The following is an 18,986-nucleotide window of genomic DNA, read 5'->3' on the forward strand; positions in this document are numbered from 1 at the left end:
TGTCAAAAGAAAACTTCACTAGGATTCTCCAAGCAATGGAATATATATGTACTATCAAAAGAAAAAATTATTTCACCTTACCCTTACCCCTATTCTCAAACAAAAAGATGCTCCATTTAGGGCGGATCAGACCAGAAGTCACGAATCGACTCTGGTTTTGCTATCCCTACATGAGGACCATAACTCACCTAAAAATAGGGTATTGGGTGAGTCTGAATATGTAATCGAAATGGTTTTATATTCGAGAGGCAAAGAGGTAATTAAGGAAGAGTTTATTTCTAGATTCTACCACTATTCGACAAAGAATGGAAGTGACGGTAGATAGTTTGTTGTAATCCAAAATTAGGGTGTGTTTGTTTGGGTGTATTTGGTTTTACATGTAAAACCAAATACTTTATTTTATGAAATTCATTATTTGTTTGGGTGTATCTGCAAACCCTGATGTAATTGGGATTACATTACAATAGTTTTTTTTGGTGTATTTGGTTTTACGCCCAAATTGGGCGTAAAACCAAATTCCGGGAGTTGAAAACCAATATATATATATACATACATGCATACATATATAGAAATATATATACACATATACACATGCACATACATATACATTTATATTTTTATATAAACATATACAGGCATTTTTTACACATATACATATATATACTCATATATGTATATACATATATGTAAATATGTATAAATATATATACTTATATACATATATGTATATGTATACATATGCATATATATATATATACATATATGCATATATGCATATATACACACACACATATACATACACATATACACATGTGTTTTTCAATTCCAGATTTACAAACCTTTCAAACATACATAAAATTTTATAATACAGTAATTTCAATTACATCCAACCAAACACAAGATTTGACTATACTGTATTTTGAAAACCAAGTATTTTCCACTTACATTGTAACTAAAAATCTATTTTATTTAAAATTACATCCAATCAAACACTACCTAAATTTTCTAGAGTGAGGATTTCGCTGTTCTAAACAAATTAGTTGAAGATGCGTTATTTTGTGAAGGTAAAGCCATATGCTGGAGATCAAAAGGCACCTTACTAATCCACTATCGTAAAGAAAGCGTGCAATGATTTGACTGAGAAGATCTCTTGGCTTCTCAACATCAAGTCTTGTGCTTGTTCTGCTCGTTTAAAGGGTGTGGTACAACGGCATCTATAAAAGCTAAGCCCATCGGTGCCAAGAGATAGGAAAGAGATCTCGATAGGTTGCATAAGTCTCAAAAGAGCTTGAGTCAAATATCCTTGGGGCACAACTGTAACTCAATGATCGCAGCAGAACTGAGTAGAAGTTCCATCTTTAATGATAGGTCAAATACAAACCTAAAACATTGGAAGGTCATTTAGAATTCCAGTCTAGAAAAAGGATTTCCTTTATTAAAAACTCAGAGTCTAGCATCATTAAAGACAGACTTGGCTCATTTATTAAATTAAAAATGTGATTTCCGAAGCTAATTTCTGAGCTTTTATATAAGATAAACACACTGAGCCGATCACCCAAGCTCAAGCTGAGCTGATTAAAGCTCTTGAAGAGCTCATCACTATCACACAAGTGTCATACCAATTTGCAATCTCATCACTATTGTGACAATGATACTATAGCTGTAACTATAGTTCAGAATAGCCGAGTTTGAGCTTTATATTTTTCTTTCTAGCTAAACCTAAGCTTGATAAATGAAGTTTGAAATAAGGTCGATTTAGGTTTGATTTCAGTTAAAATAGTGTTAAGTCAAGTTTAAATATAACAAAGCGTAGCTCAATTCAGCTCAATTACATATACTTATATATTTATGAAAGAAACAATTTATTAAAATAATTATTTTTTATATCCATTTTCTAATATATATATATATATGGAGATCATTCAAAATAAAGTTTAATTATTTTTTTTAAAGCAAAATATGATGATGATAATTTTTAAGTAAACACCAATCTTCTAAAGTGATAAAAATGCATAATAAAAATAATTATTATTGCTATTCTTATTAGTATTATTTATTATTATTGATTGAATATATATTTTAATAACTTTTTGCTGAAAAAATCTTTGACAATAAGCATTCAAAAAACTATCAAAGTATGGTCAATATTATTATAGCTGAATGGTAAAATACAGAATCCCATGGAAAAATTAGGAGTTCAAATACTTCTCTCTTGAATATTGTGAGTAGTTGCTTTTTTTCATCCCGTTTATCAAAAGTATGACATCCATACCGTATGAAGGGAAAGATAAAAAAACTTTTCAAAGAAAAAAAAATAAAATAAAATTTATTTCATAAACCAATCCAAATAGGTTCTTAGTTTATCATCATAGAACTAGATAAACCACATGCATCTTATTTTATCATCCAAACAGGTTCTTAATAAACTCATCAAGAGCAATGAGTGAAGAACCATCATCCTTCATGGCTTCACTCATCATCTCCATGCACTTCAAAGCCTTTTTCTTCATCTCCTTCCCCTTCTCTACATCCAAAACCAATCCAATCACTTTCTCAACATCCATACTCTCAACTTCATCCTCCACACCTCTAGCAAGCTCCACACATACACCCAGCTCCTCCTCCATCATCTTTGAGTTATAAAACTGCTCCGATATCAACGGCCAACCGATGATCGGCACACCTTGGCTCAAGCTCTCTAGCACTGAATTCCATCCACAGTGACTGATAAACACTCCAGTGGACTTGTGTGCCAGTATCTCAAGCTGAGGAGCCCATCTCTCCACTAAAAAGCCTTGTCCACTCTCTGAAATTCTCTTGCTGAATCCCTCTGGCAACCATTCTTCCTTCATCTCTCCATTTACATCAAACCCAATGGGTGGCCTGATCACCCAAACAAATGGCTTCCTGCTGGCTTCAAGCCCTGCTGCCAATGACTTCATTTGAGAAGCTGAAATGCTGTTTTGTGAGCCAAATGATACATAGATGACAGAGCCAGCAGGATGAGTGTCAAGCCATGCTACACAAGCCATCTCCGGCTTCTTTCCTCCTCGCCAGACCGGCAAGGGGTTTAAAGGCCCGATAGGATATACTTTGAGGCCAGTGTGGCACCGGAGTATCCTTAATCCTAGTGGCTCAACCTCCTCTGCAGTGTGACATAGCAATGCATCTGAAGAGAATGATAACCGGATATGTTTTTGCAAGAACAAAGACCATGCATCAGAACCATCAGCTTTGCGCAAGTAAGATGAAAGCTGAGATCGGTGAAAACAAAAAGAAGGCGGGAACCAGGGAATGCTGAACACCATGGATTCCGGTGAGTGAGTGTGAGGGAGGTGAAGCCAAAGAGAGTAGTAAGCTGCAGTGCCGTAAGCTCCACAAGTAGTGAATGTGGCATGGAAGGCATTGTGCCTTCTTGCAATGGATATAGTCCAACCGAAGAAAACATCGGCGATGATGCAAAGACGGCAAGTGCTGGTTTTCGATAAGTCGGAGATGAGGAGATTGAAATGAGGTTCAAGGAACTCAGAAGCATGCATGAGGGAAGGTAGCTGTTGAGTGGTGAGGGAGTGACTGTTCTCAACGTTTGGAGGAAGGCCATGGATTGAGGTTGAGAAAGGGAGGGATAAGAGATGGATGTTGGAGTGTGGAGGGAGTGAGGACTGGAGTGTTTGGATGTTGAAAGGAGTGTTAACAATGGTTATAGTGAAGTCAGGGTATCTTTGTTCTATTAGCTTTGCTAATGAGACGAAGGGGATGAGATGGCCTTGGGCCATGAATGGCAGCATCACTATGTGTTGTTTGTTTGACATGGTTGTTGTTGTTGTTGTTGCAGCCATGATTGTCAAAGTGAAGAAGATGAACAATGTAAAGAAGAAGAGCGAGGGTATCTCACATGCAGCATAAGGACACTAACAGAATGGCTTTGGTGGCAGTTATAACATGATGTGTTGTGTTGTATAATTTGTTTTCATGCATGAAGTGGTTGTCAGGATCAAATAATTCAGTCGGATATTTTGACTTGAAATGCTCATGAGCCCGACATAAGGTTACGTGCTGAATTTGTTGTTAATTAATTTGTGTGTAAGCACTGTAAGGACTAAGGAGTTCCTTGAAATATGTTATCATATAGTTTTACTTTTATTTATATAAGTTTGGCCGGAAGAGTACAAAAATAAATTTCAATTTAGATAGTGAACGGTTTTAATTTATTTTATTATTATTACAAAGATAAAATCATCCATTCATTGAATGTGGAAAAAACTTCCATAATATAAAAAATATTATTATTTTAACATAATTTTTTAAAAAAATATATATATATTATATCATATAAACTAATTTTTTTAAATATAATAATAATTTTGTCCATGTAAGTTAACTTAATAACAGTTTTATTTTTTTAACAAATTTGTGCTGCAAATTTAAAAAAAGCCACACGAAGTTAAAAATTTGTAAAAAGTCAAACCACAGATTTTACTTTTCTTTAGAAGATCAAGATGGACTTTTACTTTTACTGTAGGAGTTAGAATTAGAGAATTTAAAAAAAAATAAAATAAATAAATAACAATTTATTAATGAAATGAAATGACAAGTACAAAAGCAACAGACACCGAATCAGAAACTATGGTACTAAAGATTTTGCTGAATGCAAGGTATAAAAGATATTTAAATTTCAGAAAATAAAATTAAAGTATAAAAGTAAATTAATTTTCTTGTCTCAATTCCAATGAATGACTTTTAAACAAGCACCGGTATGTTATATTTCTACTTCCAAAACATTCCGCAAGTTACACTATTTTTTCTCAAGAAAAAAAAAATCCAAAAAATAAAATTTATCCAGTTTCACCAGGGAAAAACTTTTGAACTGCAACTCCACGTTCTAAATTTCGAAAGAATACAACCACCAAATTATTTAAATGTATAAAAATCTATGTATTTCTAAATTTATATTGTGTGCATGCAAAATAGTTCTTTGATAGTTTGATTTCTACAGCATTTTGTGCAAAATATGGTATCATGTTTCAAAGTTTCGAATATAAAAACATAGTCATTAAAGTTATTTGTCGAAAAAGATGACAAAATGATATTCTATTCAGCTTTAAAGAAAAATTTAGAATACATCTTAAAGCTAAAAATTCATTTGCATACCTGTTTGCAAATAATTTATATTTTATACAACTCTGGCTCACATTCATCTTTCTGTCGGTGGCTTAGTTTATGCTTTCTTCATGTACTGCATCAAAGCAACCCACAAACTTGTATCAGAGATTCATCGGTCATTTAAACATGGTTCAAAGTATATAATAATCACACTAATGACAAGCCTCATGGCAATGTATCATTGAAGAATTGGCAGAGTAATAGAATACTCAGAAAGACAAACAGCAAGAATCCGGCAAATCGAACTATTTAATGCTAAGCAGAAGATTTATCAATCAAAAAGAGCCACGCGTGGAGTTTAGCTCGCAAAACGAACTTGTAAACAACTAAGATATAGTAAATAATACAAAGAATATCTGGGAAGTTTTGAGTCCTGTAAGCATTGACCCAAAAATCATGCCTCCATCACTTTCGAAAAGTGATTGAGCAATTCAATGCATTAAACTAGTGATTATTCAAGAAAATTTGAGATCTAGTGTGAAATTTTTTCTACCGATGATAAATATCAAGAATTATGAGAGTAAGAGGCTAAAGCATTACCGAAGAAAGTTTCTGATGTAAGTTTGAAAAGGTCTTGAAGTACTGAAGCCACATTCCTCTGTAACACCACTTGAATGTTTTCTTCTTTGTTCTGCATAAATGAAGGAGGCATAGTTACATGTAATACACATAGTTCTTCATTTTCATTTCCGTGGCAGCCAAATGTCAAGGAATCGTACTTATGCAAAAAGAGATTCCCAGTAACCTTCTCAAAGGGATGCCAACAAAATTAAGGGTGTCACTACCATAAAATATTTCATAAACACCATTGAATCTTTCCACTAAGCAGGAAAAACATTCAATATCCCTGACTCTCCTTCACCAATCATTCACTAAAGATCAGCACAAGCATAACTAATCTACCAATTGAAAGTATCGACCATCCAAGACATAAACAGTAACAAAATGGAATAATTTTTATATATATATATATATATTAGTGCTTTGAGTTTAAAGTCAACAGAAACTTTCATCTCAACTGACAATGCAAATTGTGAACAATCAACATAAATATCAAATGACAAATGTAGACCTCTGTAACAAGCAAAATATAACTGTCTACCAAGAAAAAAAATTTCAAAGGAGCAGATTTGCTGTTCAGATAACAGTATTATCAGAATATGGATCAATAACCATGAAACAACCAATAAGCAAAAAGAATAAATATTTCACTATAACAAAGAGAAGATGATGACGACAATGCGTCCATCTTGGGAAAAGGACAAAAAAGGATAAAAAAAAAAAGAAATATTCACTGACAGTATGCAGCGATGGACAGTAAGGCCTGTATTATAAAAAAAGTATATATATGAAATAAAGAAAGATTACTATGTGGGTTTCTAGCTCCAAAAATTGCTGTGTACATAAACTTGGACAGATTCAACAACTAAGTTCAGGATGTTTAGGGTAAATATCATGTTCCACCATAACTAATATTGTCTTTGATGCGCTCGTTTTGATATAGCTTCATATCAAAGTTGGGATGGCAGCAGATCATACCTATGTCCCTCAAGAGTGATCCCTCTGTTCATTTTTCCAAGAGTTCTTTGCAGCTGCAGCAGATGAGCTTCCAGACTCTCCATTTTGACCATCTTTTGGTTTTGAAAAGAAAGGATCCCATTCATGAGCACCAACTGTCCGCTGTCCTTCCTCTAAAAGAGCATACTTCCAACTGTTCTCTTCAATAAAATCTTTATCTTCACGACCAGCAATTATGTCCTTCCTCAAATTTGTGACCTTATCAATGATTGCTTGCACAGATACATCAAATGCATCTTTCAGAGTCTCCAACTTCGATCGAGGGTCTGCATATATTAGCCTTGGTATGAGGCTTATGACCACCTCTCTCATAGCCTTTACAGTTTCCGGAGGAATTTGCTTCAATCTTTCTTCTATGCTTAAATTCTTTTTGCGAATATCATCCTCAGGAATAAACACTGAATATTTCATATAATCCTTTGGTAGATGCCATGTATATTGGGTATAAGCTGAACCAGGATGGAAGAACACCGGTATGCAACCAGCAAGCATTGAATCAAAAGCAGATCTTCTTGTATAAGAATCCCCTTGAGGCTGCAAACAGAACAGACTGCTTTGGAACATCTGCATGATACTGCTCGGAGAATGGCACTTGCTCTCCCCAAAATCACACTCCAACAATTTACATACACTTGACTTCTTACACTGTTCTATCAGCTGTCCTCTGATTGACTTTGGATTATCCGGTCTAGGTGCCCCAGCAAATGAGAATAGCCACTTCCTCTCTAATTTTCTCATCCTGTCCTGCCAAAGGAACACATCAGCATCTTTATCAGGGTGGAAATAGGTGGGATATGGGATGGCATAGTCATTCGCGTTCCACGGACTTGACTCCACAACAAGCATGGTCATATTCTTAGAAGCAGGCAAAAACAAGAGCTTGTTACCCCAATCTGATTCAAATTCTGTCAACCTCCTAAAATCCCACGTTATCCTCCCTCCTACCAAGAAATGATCTTTCCCACCCATCACATTCCACTCAGGTCTCTTCATCAGCCAATCTTGCAAAGCCAGAGAAGCTGAGTCCCTAACAGAAATGTTATAACCCCACAAATACCTCGCAATGTCAAAACCAGCATAGAAAGGAACAAACACAGCTGCTGCAATAGATGAATCTTTAGTCAAGCACTCATACTGCTTCATCCTATTACTGAAAATCACATCAACTGTAAACTGATTGGTGGCATACCACCCTGTGTTAGAGAAGACACCATCAACATTCTCAAGGGGCGGACCAAGGCCATTGTTAGTAGTGAACTTGCAGAAGTTGGTCCATAAATTTAGGGACTTGCATTCCTTCAGCATATTCTCATTGAATTGTGGTGGAAGGTCATGCACATAAATGTACCTCCCACCACATGGATCACTCTTGTTTTCTGCAGTCTTGAGTGCGCGGAAGAACGGATAATCCTTAGGTTCATGGCGGGTAACCAATTGTTTCAAGGGGGGAGTGGATGTCAATGAGTGGAAAGCTGGAAGTGGCTTGTTTTTGTTTTGATTTTGGTTTTGGTTTTGGTTTTTGTCCAAATGTTGGATGTTGGATGGGATGGGATCAAAGGAAACAGGAACTTTGCTCTGATACGCAGGAGGGTCAGCGTTGAGAACTGTGAAATGGAAGTAGAAGATCAAGAACCAAAACATTGCGGAAAGGGCTGCAAGGAAGCAGATGCGTGAGCTCTGTGGCTTGCCATTGGACTTCTCCATCTCGTGGGCATTGGACACTGGCAGCCTCCTTCTCATCGGATTCTACAAAACATAGCGAATTCAAGACTAAATCTAACCAATCAGACAGCTTGTGTAAAACAAAATCAGGATCCAACATCAAGACTGCATTATGCAAAAAAAACAACATCTTTGCAATCAAGATCAGCTCAAAGTTACAAATAAATACACAAACGAAACCCCAAATCAACATTCAGTAGCCCAAAAAATGAAAATCCAACAAAACCTAGAGAATCAAAATATGTTTTTGCAACAAAAACCAGATCAAAAATCCCACCTTTGATAACCCTAAATACCTCCAAACACCATTAAAGACATCAAATCATTAAAAAAACCAAGATCTACTCCAAATTTCAGCACGAAAACCGAATGAGCATCTAAATAATAGTTCCAAAAGGCAAAAACACCTCAAAAAATGAATTTTTATGGATCAGACCAGCAGAAACAAGAGATCAAAGTACAGAATTCCAAGAGAAAAATACATAAATAGAAAATTGGGAGAATTACTCACTGTATATCGAAGAGGAAGAGGAGCTCTCTCTCTCTCTCTCTCTCTCGCAAATCGATGACTATTCTTAGCAAGACGAGAAAGCTCTTTATAAACCGAAAACGACGGAGCGGCGCAGGTTAGCATCGTGCGCTGTGTCCGCCGTCGGTAGCCGGTGAACGTTCCCGGACACGTGGGCATTCAAACGGCAATCTAGTGATGACGTGTCGGTTAATCCCTCGTGATCTGAAGATAATCCAATCTCGATGCGTTTTGATGGCGGATGATAGCGATGTGCGTTGCCCACCTGGTCCTACTTAACATGTTCTCTCTGGCATGCGCTGGCCAGTCACGCTCCGACACGTGGCAACGCGTCGTGCTGGCACCAGTTTAGCCGGCGGGACCTCGGTTCACCGACGTGGTTGCACGAAACGCGAGCGTTTCGTGGATTGGAACGCGTGGAGAGTCAATTAATTGCGAATTAAAAAAATAAATAAATAATTTAGTAAGTCAACACTTAATTAGAGATTCCTGCATCCTGATCATTTAACCATGCTTTCAGATTCGTGCAATTTAGCCTTTGAAAATCAGAGTTTTGTTGGTCATTTGAGCTAATTGTGGCATGATGAACGGATATTTGTAGAAAATGGTCGTATGATCTTAATTATTCCATTTTCTACTTTTTTATTAAATAAAATTTAATGGAAAAAATAATAATATTTAATTATATATATATATTAATAATTTTTTTTACAAACGATACAACAAGTTTTATTCTATTAAGAATTTATAAAAAATAAATAAGTATAATGATACATCAATTATAATTAATCTGACTATAAATAATATGAGGCGATGAAAGTCTTATCACAAATAACCTACTAAACTCATTTGAAACAATACCATAAAAAATACTGATATAAAACATTGTGTGAACAGTATTATTATAATATTTTTATAGTATTCTCATTCTGTCTATTTGCTATTAACACTTTATTTATAATTTAACTACGCATTTCTTCGGTTTCACATCAAAGTCTTTAAATTTTTATGAGGAGTTTTAAAATAATATTATGTATAAAAAATAATATAATTAAACAATTTCTAAAAAAACTATTATATCTTGGATTTCAAAAATCATTTAGACATTTATTCCATAAATAAATAAGTATAATTAATATTTTTTTAATTTCTAATGTTATAAGTAATATAAATAAAAACTTAAATATAATAAAAATATTTAAATTTATTCTTTGAAACATTTTATGGGAAGATAATATATCTACTTTAATAATATTTTTTTACAGATGTATAAATTATTCGTATTTTGTTAATAAAGTAACTTTTTTTTTAATATACAAATAATTTTGGGCGGAGGCGCAAACTCGTGAAAGAGGGCGGGAAACTGAAAGCTAGAGAGAGGGCAGCAATGGAGGGGGAGAGCAAGAGGAGCGACCTGCGGAGCCTCGTGGAAGCCATCAAGGCTTCAGATGTGAGCTATTCCACTCTTAAATTTGTGATTTTGATTGCTCTGATGCTTTGCTTTCGCTGATTTGGTATCAGATCGGTTCTTATTTAGGGTTTCTTAATTCAGTTCTGATTTGAGTTTGGTTGTGTGTTTTCTTGAATTCTTCTTTAATTGGGATAGTGTTGAGATGTGTTTATCTATAAAAAATGGATTTTTGTTGAAATGTGGGATCTTGTTGATTGGATACCAAGCTGAGTTCGCAGGGTTCTGTGAATTTCTAAAAACGAAAAATAAAAAGAAGACAAGTTACAAACCATAGATAGATATTATAGAAACATTCTTGAATTTGGATGTTAGGGACCAAAGTTTTTGTGAGATAATATAATGATCTGTGTTTCTCTCAAAATAGTTGACGTTTTGCCTCCCTATATTGCACAAAGTTCATGGCTTTCCTTATGATACATAAGAGCATCATTTAATTTATTTTTATTATTATTATTATTTTTTGACAATGGAGCATCATTTTATTTGCCTAAGGTATATGTACTCCTTTGTTTTTGTGCTAGTTTTCCTGGTTCAAGTCTTGAACATCACTCATAAATTTTGATGATCATTTCTTTGACAGGATGTGGAAACTCGAGTTTCACTTATTAGCCAAATTGGAGATTTCATATCAATCTGAGACATCTGACGTAGTTTTTCTAGTCCAACATCTTATAGTATCCTTAATTTCATCTCTTATTTGTTCATTTTCAGTATTCAGTGTCCATTACATCTGATTTGGAGGTGAATTTTCGGAAGAATTCCTGAATGAAGCACTATTTCGTTTCAGTGTTTTATTTCTGCATTTACAGCTACTTTGGTTTCTATTATAGGCTGTTGCATTTTAAGGTGGATAGTATTGTTGGAAGTTTACTTCAAATGGTGAAGGAGGGGTGACATTAATTTGCGTTCTACTGCATAAAACTCTTGCAAAGATCTTTCCTCAAATGTTGCTTTAATATGACCTAGCTGGCAAATGTTGAAAAGTTAGTTTTTGATGGGTTCTTCGAAAGGGTTGCTTTCTCCACCCTTTTTTTGTGTGTGTGTTTTTTTTTATAACCATAATCAAGATACTGAATTCTAATTTTGTGATTTGTTGTAGTATATGTGTATGTTCTTTGTTCTTCCTATTTCGGGCTCTTAATGTTTCCAAGGTGATCATTGGTTATTTTCAATATATATATGTGTGTGTCAATATTGATCGCCAATATTGGCACCTGAAAGAGCTCTTGATTTGACGTGACTCCAGTTTCTAACTCTAAGAAACTTTTTTTCTGCATTGGATGGCAATATTCTTCATTCCATTGATTATCTTAACATCACTGTGGACACTTTGGGTGGAGCCAGCATGCTTGGATATATCACAGTGCATACTAAACAAGAAGATTCTGAATGTAGCTGCCCAATATGTGGAATCAGTTGAATCCAATTGTTTCACCCAATTTCTCATACTTGGAACGAAGGTACTTGTACTCAAGAACTAAATAGTTAATTATTTCATATGTTCTTCACTTCTTACATCCACTTATTTGGTGAAAGGAGTTAACATGCAAGTATCATCTCTTAGGCCAGCTCGGGGTGCAGAAAGTACCTCCAGATGGCGGTTGAGTCATTTGGAGAATTGGCAGAGGAACAGCATTCCATTATATTTTTTCAGGTACCAATCCAAAGCATGTCCTTGTCTGTGGCTGACTGATTTTGACATTGTTCCTGTCGTGTTTCATGCAAATACTAAATATTATTATTTTGGCATGAAAGGACACTACATTGTCTTAACGCATAATGATACAAATAATGACAAATAGTCTTTTTTCCAAGCTATTTTACTCAGGTTTTTGTAGTTCCTAATGCCCTGTGCATTGGGCTGGCCCTTTATTTCTTAGGTATGTAATGCTGTACTTATCTAGGTTAATCTGTAAGTCTGGATCTGTAGTTAACAAGAGCTATCTTTCTTCAACTAAATCGGTTGTATAATGCTTTTGATGCTCTTCTAATTTTCATGTACTTGATTTCTTGCCTTACTTTATTATTGTTGTTTGATAGGCTCTGGATATTATTAGTCTCTTTATTCATGCTAAATAGTTTGTATTTTTTATTATATTTACCATAGGTTGCAATTCATTACTCCTATGACTGCAATTCTGGTGTTTCAGATAATTTTGGATTCTTTAAATTTCTCCTCGGCCTCAATAGCTAAGTTGACTAGATCTCCCGTCATTGGAAAAGAGGTAGACATGCATATTATTGAAGATTTCATTTTGGAGCAGCTGAATCTTACAAAAAGTTCAATATTGGAGATCCAGGTAACTCGTTTTATCTAAAACCTTAGATACTTTGCATACTCTGACGGGGAAAACCCGCATTGACTCCTAGTGATGTCTTTTCCATTGCCTATCAAAACTAACACTTTCATATTTTTGATTGTATTTGTATCATCATAGAACTAAATGAAGTGATAACAAAATATCTGAAACCACTATGAGACTTGTGCCATCCTTAAGATGAGAATATCCTTGTAAATATTTAGATATATGAGAATAATTTTGTGAAAGAAAAACCAATCAGATGCTTGTACTAACATAGGTATGGCAAAAATACAAGTACACTTTCAACAAGGGAGCACACCCATGAAAGTGGCGGTACAACCATTCTCAAGTCTTTAAGTGGCTTGTGCCTGTAGTGCTCATAGGATTATAAGTTACACTTTTTTCATAATTGAGTGTAGGTGTAGTTTTTATATTATATGCTCAAATTTAATTTCATACTATTGAAGAACTTACCATCATCTTCTCATCTTTCGGAACGTTACCAAAATGATTTCTATTCAACAGAGGTTTCATTCCATTGCTTCAGAGGTACTTAAGATGGTTCAGGTTATCCTGGATGCCTTAATAAAGCTATGTAGGGCATATGCTCAAGCCAGCGACTTGGATTCTTATAAATTGAATAGAAGAAATGTGGATTCTGTTACTAGGATCGATTATGCCCGTCATTTCATCAGCATAACAGCAAGCACCATAGAGAATTTATATGAACTGGGAACTTTTGCGGCTTCAGGTGGAGGGAGCCTGGTGACCATACTAAATTTGTCATGGAAAGGTGTTGTTTCTCTCTTGCAACTGACTAAAGGTATTCAAGTTGAGAGGCTGAACGTAGGAGACATTATACTATCCCTGGTATCACTGGCCACCGAATCTCTACGGTGTGCTACAGAATCATGGTCCTCATTTCCAAGAGAAACAGTGCCGATCTCTGATGCTAAAAGGGCATTTCTACCAATTAAGTTTTTTCTGATAAATGCTGTCCGCATATCATCTGATTATCCACGTGAAGCCATTGGTATATTCAAGGAAATAACTCAATGTGTTCTATCTATCTCGACTTTGAGCGTCTTATGGGGCAATGAAATGCATCTCAGATCTGTGAGTGAGGGATTGGTAGAACTAGTGGAGCCTACCGCACTTCTACTACTGCATACTCTACTAAATTCAGCTGATGTGAATTTCTGATGGCAGATGCCAGATTTTAGACTGGTTATTCACGGCCCCAATGAACTCTGATTTGATGTGCCTGGATAAAGGTTTTGTTCCTGATAGCATATCAATTTCCCTGGATGGTATATTTACTATGAGTTGTGATGCTACACCTACAAGTAACATGTTACTGCTTGGCCGAGTTGTGGTTTTTCTTAATCTACTCAAAACTTCTCAGGCCCTCAAAGAGGACATGGTAGTTTCAATTTCGTGTAAGCTTGATTGTCTGCTGGATATTCTGATGCACGAAGACATCTATGCTTCTATTCTTGGTTTAGAGATACCAATATCATGTGGTTCTAGTTCTCCTGGGGTAGTCTGGCAAATGATGTTTTCATTTACTTTACATACACTGACAACCTTCATGTTAGTTGCAACTTCTTCACACCTTGCCTGGACACAGGTAGAAACTTTCCTACTCTGTAATTTCCTCCATCCACACTTTCTTTGCCAAGAGCTTGTTATGGAGCTATGGTGCTTTTTAATACGTCATGCAGAAGTAGATATGGTCCATCATATGGTTGACGGATTATTTTCAATGTTGAAGACCATAGCTTCTTCCGAATCATCCCTCACACCCTTTTGCCCTTTGAGAAAGATGACAAGATCAATATGTATACTGCTTACTCATGCGAAACCGACCACCATAGACCAAGTTTTCAATTCCATACTAAGTGATAATGATTTTTATTTATCCTCCATCATTTCCATGACATTAATCTTGGAGGGCTTCCCACTGCTTTCGTTATCAGATAATGTGAAAATTATTGCCAATCAAAAGGTTCAGTCTGAATTTTGTGGATTTCTTGAGAATTATTTCAAAGAGCATGAGACAAAAGATTGCATATCTGGATTACATGGTTTGCCTGTGTATGCCCTGTCATCTGCATTGCTGTCTTGGTAAGTATTATATGTTTGTGAATGAAATTCTAGATTATTAAGATATTTCTCATAAAATCAAATTGTCTGACAAAAATTTTCTTTTGCAGCCAGATCAAGGAATCTTCTATCATTGATGAAAAACTGGCATCCCAGATCCTGAGGTTTGCAATCTCTCTCCTTCACAGTTACAAACAAGCCACCGACAGTACCAAGGAAAATCATGCAAAACTTCTGAGCGCAGCGCTGGATATAATCTCAAACATGAAACATGTTTATGCTCGTAATGATATTGGAGAACTCATCTTGGAGCTGAAAACCCTGTTTGTTTCATGTTCTTCCACAGATTCTAATGCTTTATTCTATCAGGTAAAACCTTCTCTTGCTTCCTTCATGGCAAAGCTGTGTCACATGGAACTAGCAGAAGGAGAAGACAGCACTCTTTGTTCAGCAATATATGATTTGTACCATGCTTTTACTGAGGGACCGACATTGGGCATTTATCCATCTAGCAATTGCTGCATTCGGCTATTTTGCTGCTCGCACTTCCTGGACTGAACTTTGGCGATTTGTTCCTCAAGATGCAGCTCTTTCATTTCGATGTAAACACTGGTCATGAAGCCAATGAGGACAGGTTCATGTCTGAATTGAAGGCTTATCTTGAGAAAGAAGTAGCTTTATCGGCTGTCATTCCGTGCAAAGAGCAGCTTAGTTGTCTTGCCAAGGAAGGTATGATACTAAAGAAAAACTTCAAGATAGATAATATCATTCCTCAAGTTATTCAGTCCGAAAAAGTGGAGGCTATCAATGCCAATGAAGATCATGTGAAGGTCAAAGAGAAGAAAGCTTCCAAATGGAATTGATGAAGGTATGGAATTGTTGCAGAATGGTTTGAAGGTCATGAACAATGCCATTGCACAAACCGAATCATCGGAACTAAAAAGACGCATTCTCATCTCATATTTCTCGTCTTGAAGATGTAATTTCTCACATGATAGATCTCACTAGCAAGTCCTGATTCTTCAAACCAAGTTTTCACTTCCAAGCGGTAGAATGGAAGTGCAAGTTGTACAAAATACTCTTGATTGAATGCAAAAGCTAAACAAAAAACAAACATTGTTATTGTAATTAGCATTGACTTTGTCTCACATTTTTGGATTGTAACTTGTTCAAGAGATCCTATGATTTGTCAAATGAAGCCACATTTGAGGCTTGCTTGTCTTTGTTCTGTAACTCTTGACTTTTCTTATTTGGATTGATATCAAGAACAAGAAGAGATCTGGTTATCATCGAGCAAGTTGTCTATTGATAGCCAGGTTTTTATTATAACTCTTCACAAATTGTGAGAGCTTGAATTATGAGTGATGGCACATTTCTGAGATTGTGTAGTAGTTATGTGCGGGTGGTCTCGCTACCGTGTACAGGGCACCTATTTTTTCACTTGCTTTCGACGGGGTTTGTGCATGCTCCTGTCTTTATTAGCGGAATAGCCGCTCTCATTTTGGTAAAAAAAAAATAGAGTCTGGTATATATACCAGGAATAAATTTTGTTATTTTAGGTAAAGCCAAATGATTATAAATAATTTTGGCTTTTATCTACAATTAAGGGGGTTTTATTTTTCTCTTATTTGGATTGAAAAGACCATTTCACCCTTCCCTCACATATGATTTAGCCTAGTTATAGAGAAAGAGAAAGGTCACATGCCAGTCAATAAACAAAGCATTTCCAGAGAAGATATCATGTGAGAACCAGTCTAAATGAGATGTTACATAATGAAAACATTATCAGAACAAGCTGATCATGAATGACAAACACAGCTAAAATGTGTATGTATGTATATATAATATATATATATATATATATATATATATATATATATATATATAAAGAAAAACAAACACAATGCAGTGCAGTGCAGTGCAGCCCCTTAATAACCAGGACAATGCTTCCAACCAACTTCCACTTTGCCATTCAAATCCCCACCCATAATTGCCCTCTCATTCCCATTCATTAAACATTAAACAATTAATCAAACACAACATGATGATACTAATGATCATATATAAATACATATACATATAACAAATGAAGTGGAGTGAAGAAAGAGAAGCATCTTTGACTCAAACAACAGAGAAAAAGAAAACAGATATAGAGAGTCTTTTGTATTCCCCATAATAATGTGAAGCTTTTTACCAAATACATACATATATATATATATATATATATATATATATAATTTATGATGCAGAGAGGATCACGTGAGGACAAAAGAAAAGATGAGAGGAATGGTGATCTGCTCTTGATTCAAAGTATATTTAGAGGTCCCCCTCTCTAGCCCGGGTTTCCTGCTATCATGCATGCAGAGAAAGAAACAAAGGCTCTATATCTTTGTATTTATCTATCTATCAATCTATCTATATATCTATCTATCTATCTATGTATTATTACTGGAAAGAGAGAGATAGAGAAGGGATCAATATCAATGCAATGGTATGGTCTGTGTGTTGCTCAGAGATGGGCTGCTGCTGCTCTAAAGCAGACAGCTTTTGTTTTTCCCCCCAACTCTCTTTATTTATGGCTTTTAGTAAATGTAATTTTTGGATGTCCTTTTTTTATTTGAATTTAAATTTTGAAAAAAAAAATCATAATATTATGATGATGATGATGTGTGTGTGTGTGTGTGTGTGTGTGTGTGTGGGTGTTTTTATTTTATTTTATAAAATTTATTTATTTATTTATTTATTTATTTATTTGATAAGATTAATAAGCTACTTAACTTCACAGTTATGAGAGTGAGTTGATTTCTCAGAAACTTGAGAGTGATGAGAATGAGTTCATTCTTTGATTTTTCTTTATATAAAAAAAATTGTTATTTTTTTAAAAAATAGATAAAAGAAAATACATTAAAAAACTAGAATATAAATTCAAAATACAAAGTATAGAAGAAAAAAATACAAAAAACAAAGATGTCCATTGGGAGTGAAATAAGAATAAACCAGAACAAGAGAAAACAAGTCTAATAAATGTAAAGAAAAATCACTTTGTAGAGATCTAGAACGGTTCAGATGAACGGTCTTCCAAACCAAATCGAAAATATATTCTTTTTGAAATTCTAGCTTTTTAGCTACAAAAAGTGGTAAAGTAATTATTTTATACAACAAAAATTTTTCATTTTATTTACAAATAATTTTTTGTTTTTTACAAAATAGACAAATCATATTAAAAAAATGTGAACAAAGTATAAAAGTACGAATATCTTATATAGGAGACTGTTTGTGAAGACTCCAAGAGGTCTACATCTATTATTATTTATTAGTCAATGAATTTCTTTATTGTAATTTGGCTCTCGATTTTAAAAGTCAAGTTATTATTAAGAAAAAAAAAATTTATAAATTAAAAACTTGTTATATAAAACCTAAAACTGTAAATATATACAAGAGTAATATTAAAAATAATTTTATTTAAATTATATAATATCTTTTTTCTATGGATTTTTTAGAGATTTTATTAAATCAAAGTAATGTAATTAGGAATAGAAAATCTCTATCAAATGAGAGTTTTGGATTGGAATAAGGGTATAGATTAGTATTTAATATATTGTTGTGATGAATAATGCTGGTTAATTATCAAAAACAAATGGAGTGGGATTCAAATACTTGATAAACAAAAGTCTACATTAATGCTAAATCTTGAGCCACTCAGGCATCTCCCCTGCATAATATAATGTTATTATTGACCAAAAACCAAGTGAATAGCAAGTAATAAAATGGATAAATCACAAATTTATTAAAAAGAGAGGAGAGAGAACAAAAATACGTAAGTAAAAATAAATCAAACTGGCAAATAATAATAAGAAAAGCTGGTATTCTCACCAGAGATGAGAATAACAGTAAACAGAACTAGAAAAAAAGCAATAAAGAAGATGAGTAAAAAGATGACGAGCTTAGCTAACGAATAATTTGAGGGCAAGTTATTCATATTATATTATATTATTGTAATTTGAATGAAATCTAATTAAAAAATTTCATACCCCCTCCTTACCAAAAAGAATAATTTGAGGGCAGGATCCCCATCTTTTTAATTAATATATTATGAATCACAAAATAAAAATTT

The 18,986-nt window shown here is 34.4% G+C and overlaps 3 protein-coding genes across 5 annotated transcripts; 1 reads left to right on the forward strand and 2 right to left on the reverse strand.

Moving 5' to 3' along the window:
• Window positions 1-2,347: 2,347 nt before the first annotated feature.
• LOC120276284 (crocetin glucosyltransferase 3-like) lies at window positions 2,348-4,170 on the reverse strand. Its single transcript, XM_039283010.1, has one exon. It carries the CDS (start codon window positions 3,837-3,839, stop codon window positions 2,403-2,405), a length of 1,437 nt encoding a protein of 478 aa, XP_039138944.1. The 5' UTR covers window positions 3,840-4,170; the 3' UTR covers window positions 2,348-2,402.
• Window positions 4,171-5,037: 867 nt separating this feature from the next.
• LOC120276270 (xyloglucan galactosyltransferase KATAMARI1 homolog) lies at window positions 5,038-9,026 on the reverse strand. 3 transcript variants are annotated; one of them, XR_005541205.1, is made up of 4 exons: window positions 8,975-9,026; window positions 6,703-8,511; window positions 5,704-5,794; window positions 5,038-5,236 (listed from the first exon to the last, which is right to left on the reverse strand). XR_005541205.1 is itself a non-coding variant. In XM_039283000.1 (2 exons), exon 2 carries the CDS (start codon window positions 8,479-8,481, stop codon window positions 6,712-6,714), a length of 1,770 nt encoding a protein of 589 aa, XP_039138934.1. In that variant the 5' UTR covers window positions 8,482-8,487; window positions 8,975-9,014; the 3' UTR covers window positions 6,339-6,711. The 3 variants fall into 3 exon arrangements, 1 of the variants encoding a protein (XP_039138934.1); XR_005541204.1 differs by having other exon boundaries at window positions 6,703-8,487; window positions 8,975-9,014; XM_039283000.1 differs by lacking the exons at window positions 5,038-5,236; window positions 5,704-5,794 and having other exon boundaries at window positions 6,339-8,487; window positions 8,975-9,014.
• A 1,323-nt stretch (window positions 9,027-10,349) lies between these two features.
• Window positions 10,350-16,119, forward strand: LOC120276326. Its single transcript, XM_039283051.1, is given in 12 exon segments — window positions 10,350-10,442; window positions 11,044-11,136; window positions 11,788-11,923; window positions 12,028-12,117; window positions 12,614-12,763; window positions 13,292-13,963; window positions 13,965-14,893; window positions 14,983-15,343; window positions 15,345-15,467; window positions 15,469-15,666; window positions 15,710-15,817; window positions 15,819-16,119. Coding segments are annotated over 12 exon segments (2,934 nt in total). The 5' UTR covers window positions 10,350-10,440; the 3' UTR covers window positions 15,891-16,119.
• Window positions 16,120-18,986: the final 2,867 nt, after the last annotated feature.

This window comes from Dioscorea cayenensis, chromosome 2 (assembly GCF_009730915.1).
Source record: "Dioscorea cayenensis subsp. rotundata cultivar TDr96_F1 chromosome 2, TDr96_F1_v2_PseudoChromosome.rev07_lg8_w22 25.fasta, whole genome shotgun sequence".
In the NCBI taxonomy this organism is placed as follows: Eukaryota; Viridiplantae; Streptophyta; class Magnoliopsida; order Dioscoreales; family Dioscoreaceae; genus Dioscorea; species Dioscorea cayenensis.

Bases quoted from the DNA above. Each gene is read 5' to 3' on its own strand.
- LOC120276270 (XM_039283000.1), bottom strand. From the start codon at position 8,481: ATGAGAAGGAGGCTGCCAGTGTCCAATGCCCACGAGATGGAGAAGTCC.
- LOC120276284 (XM_039283010.1), bottom strand. From the start codon at position 3,839: ATGGCTGCAACAACAACAACAACAACCATGTCAAACAAACAACACATA.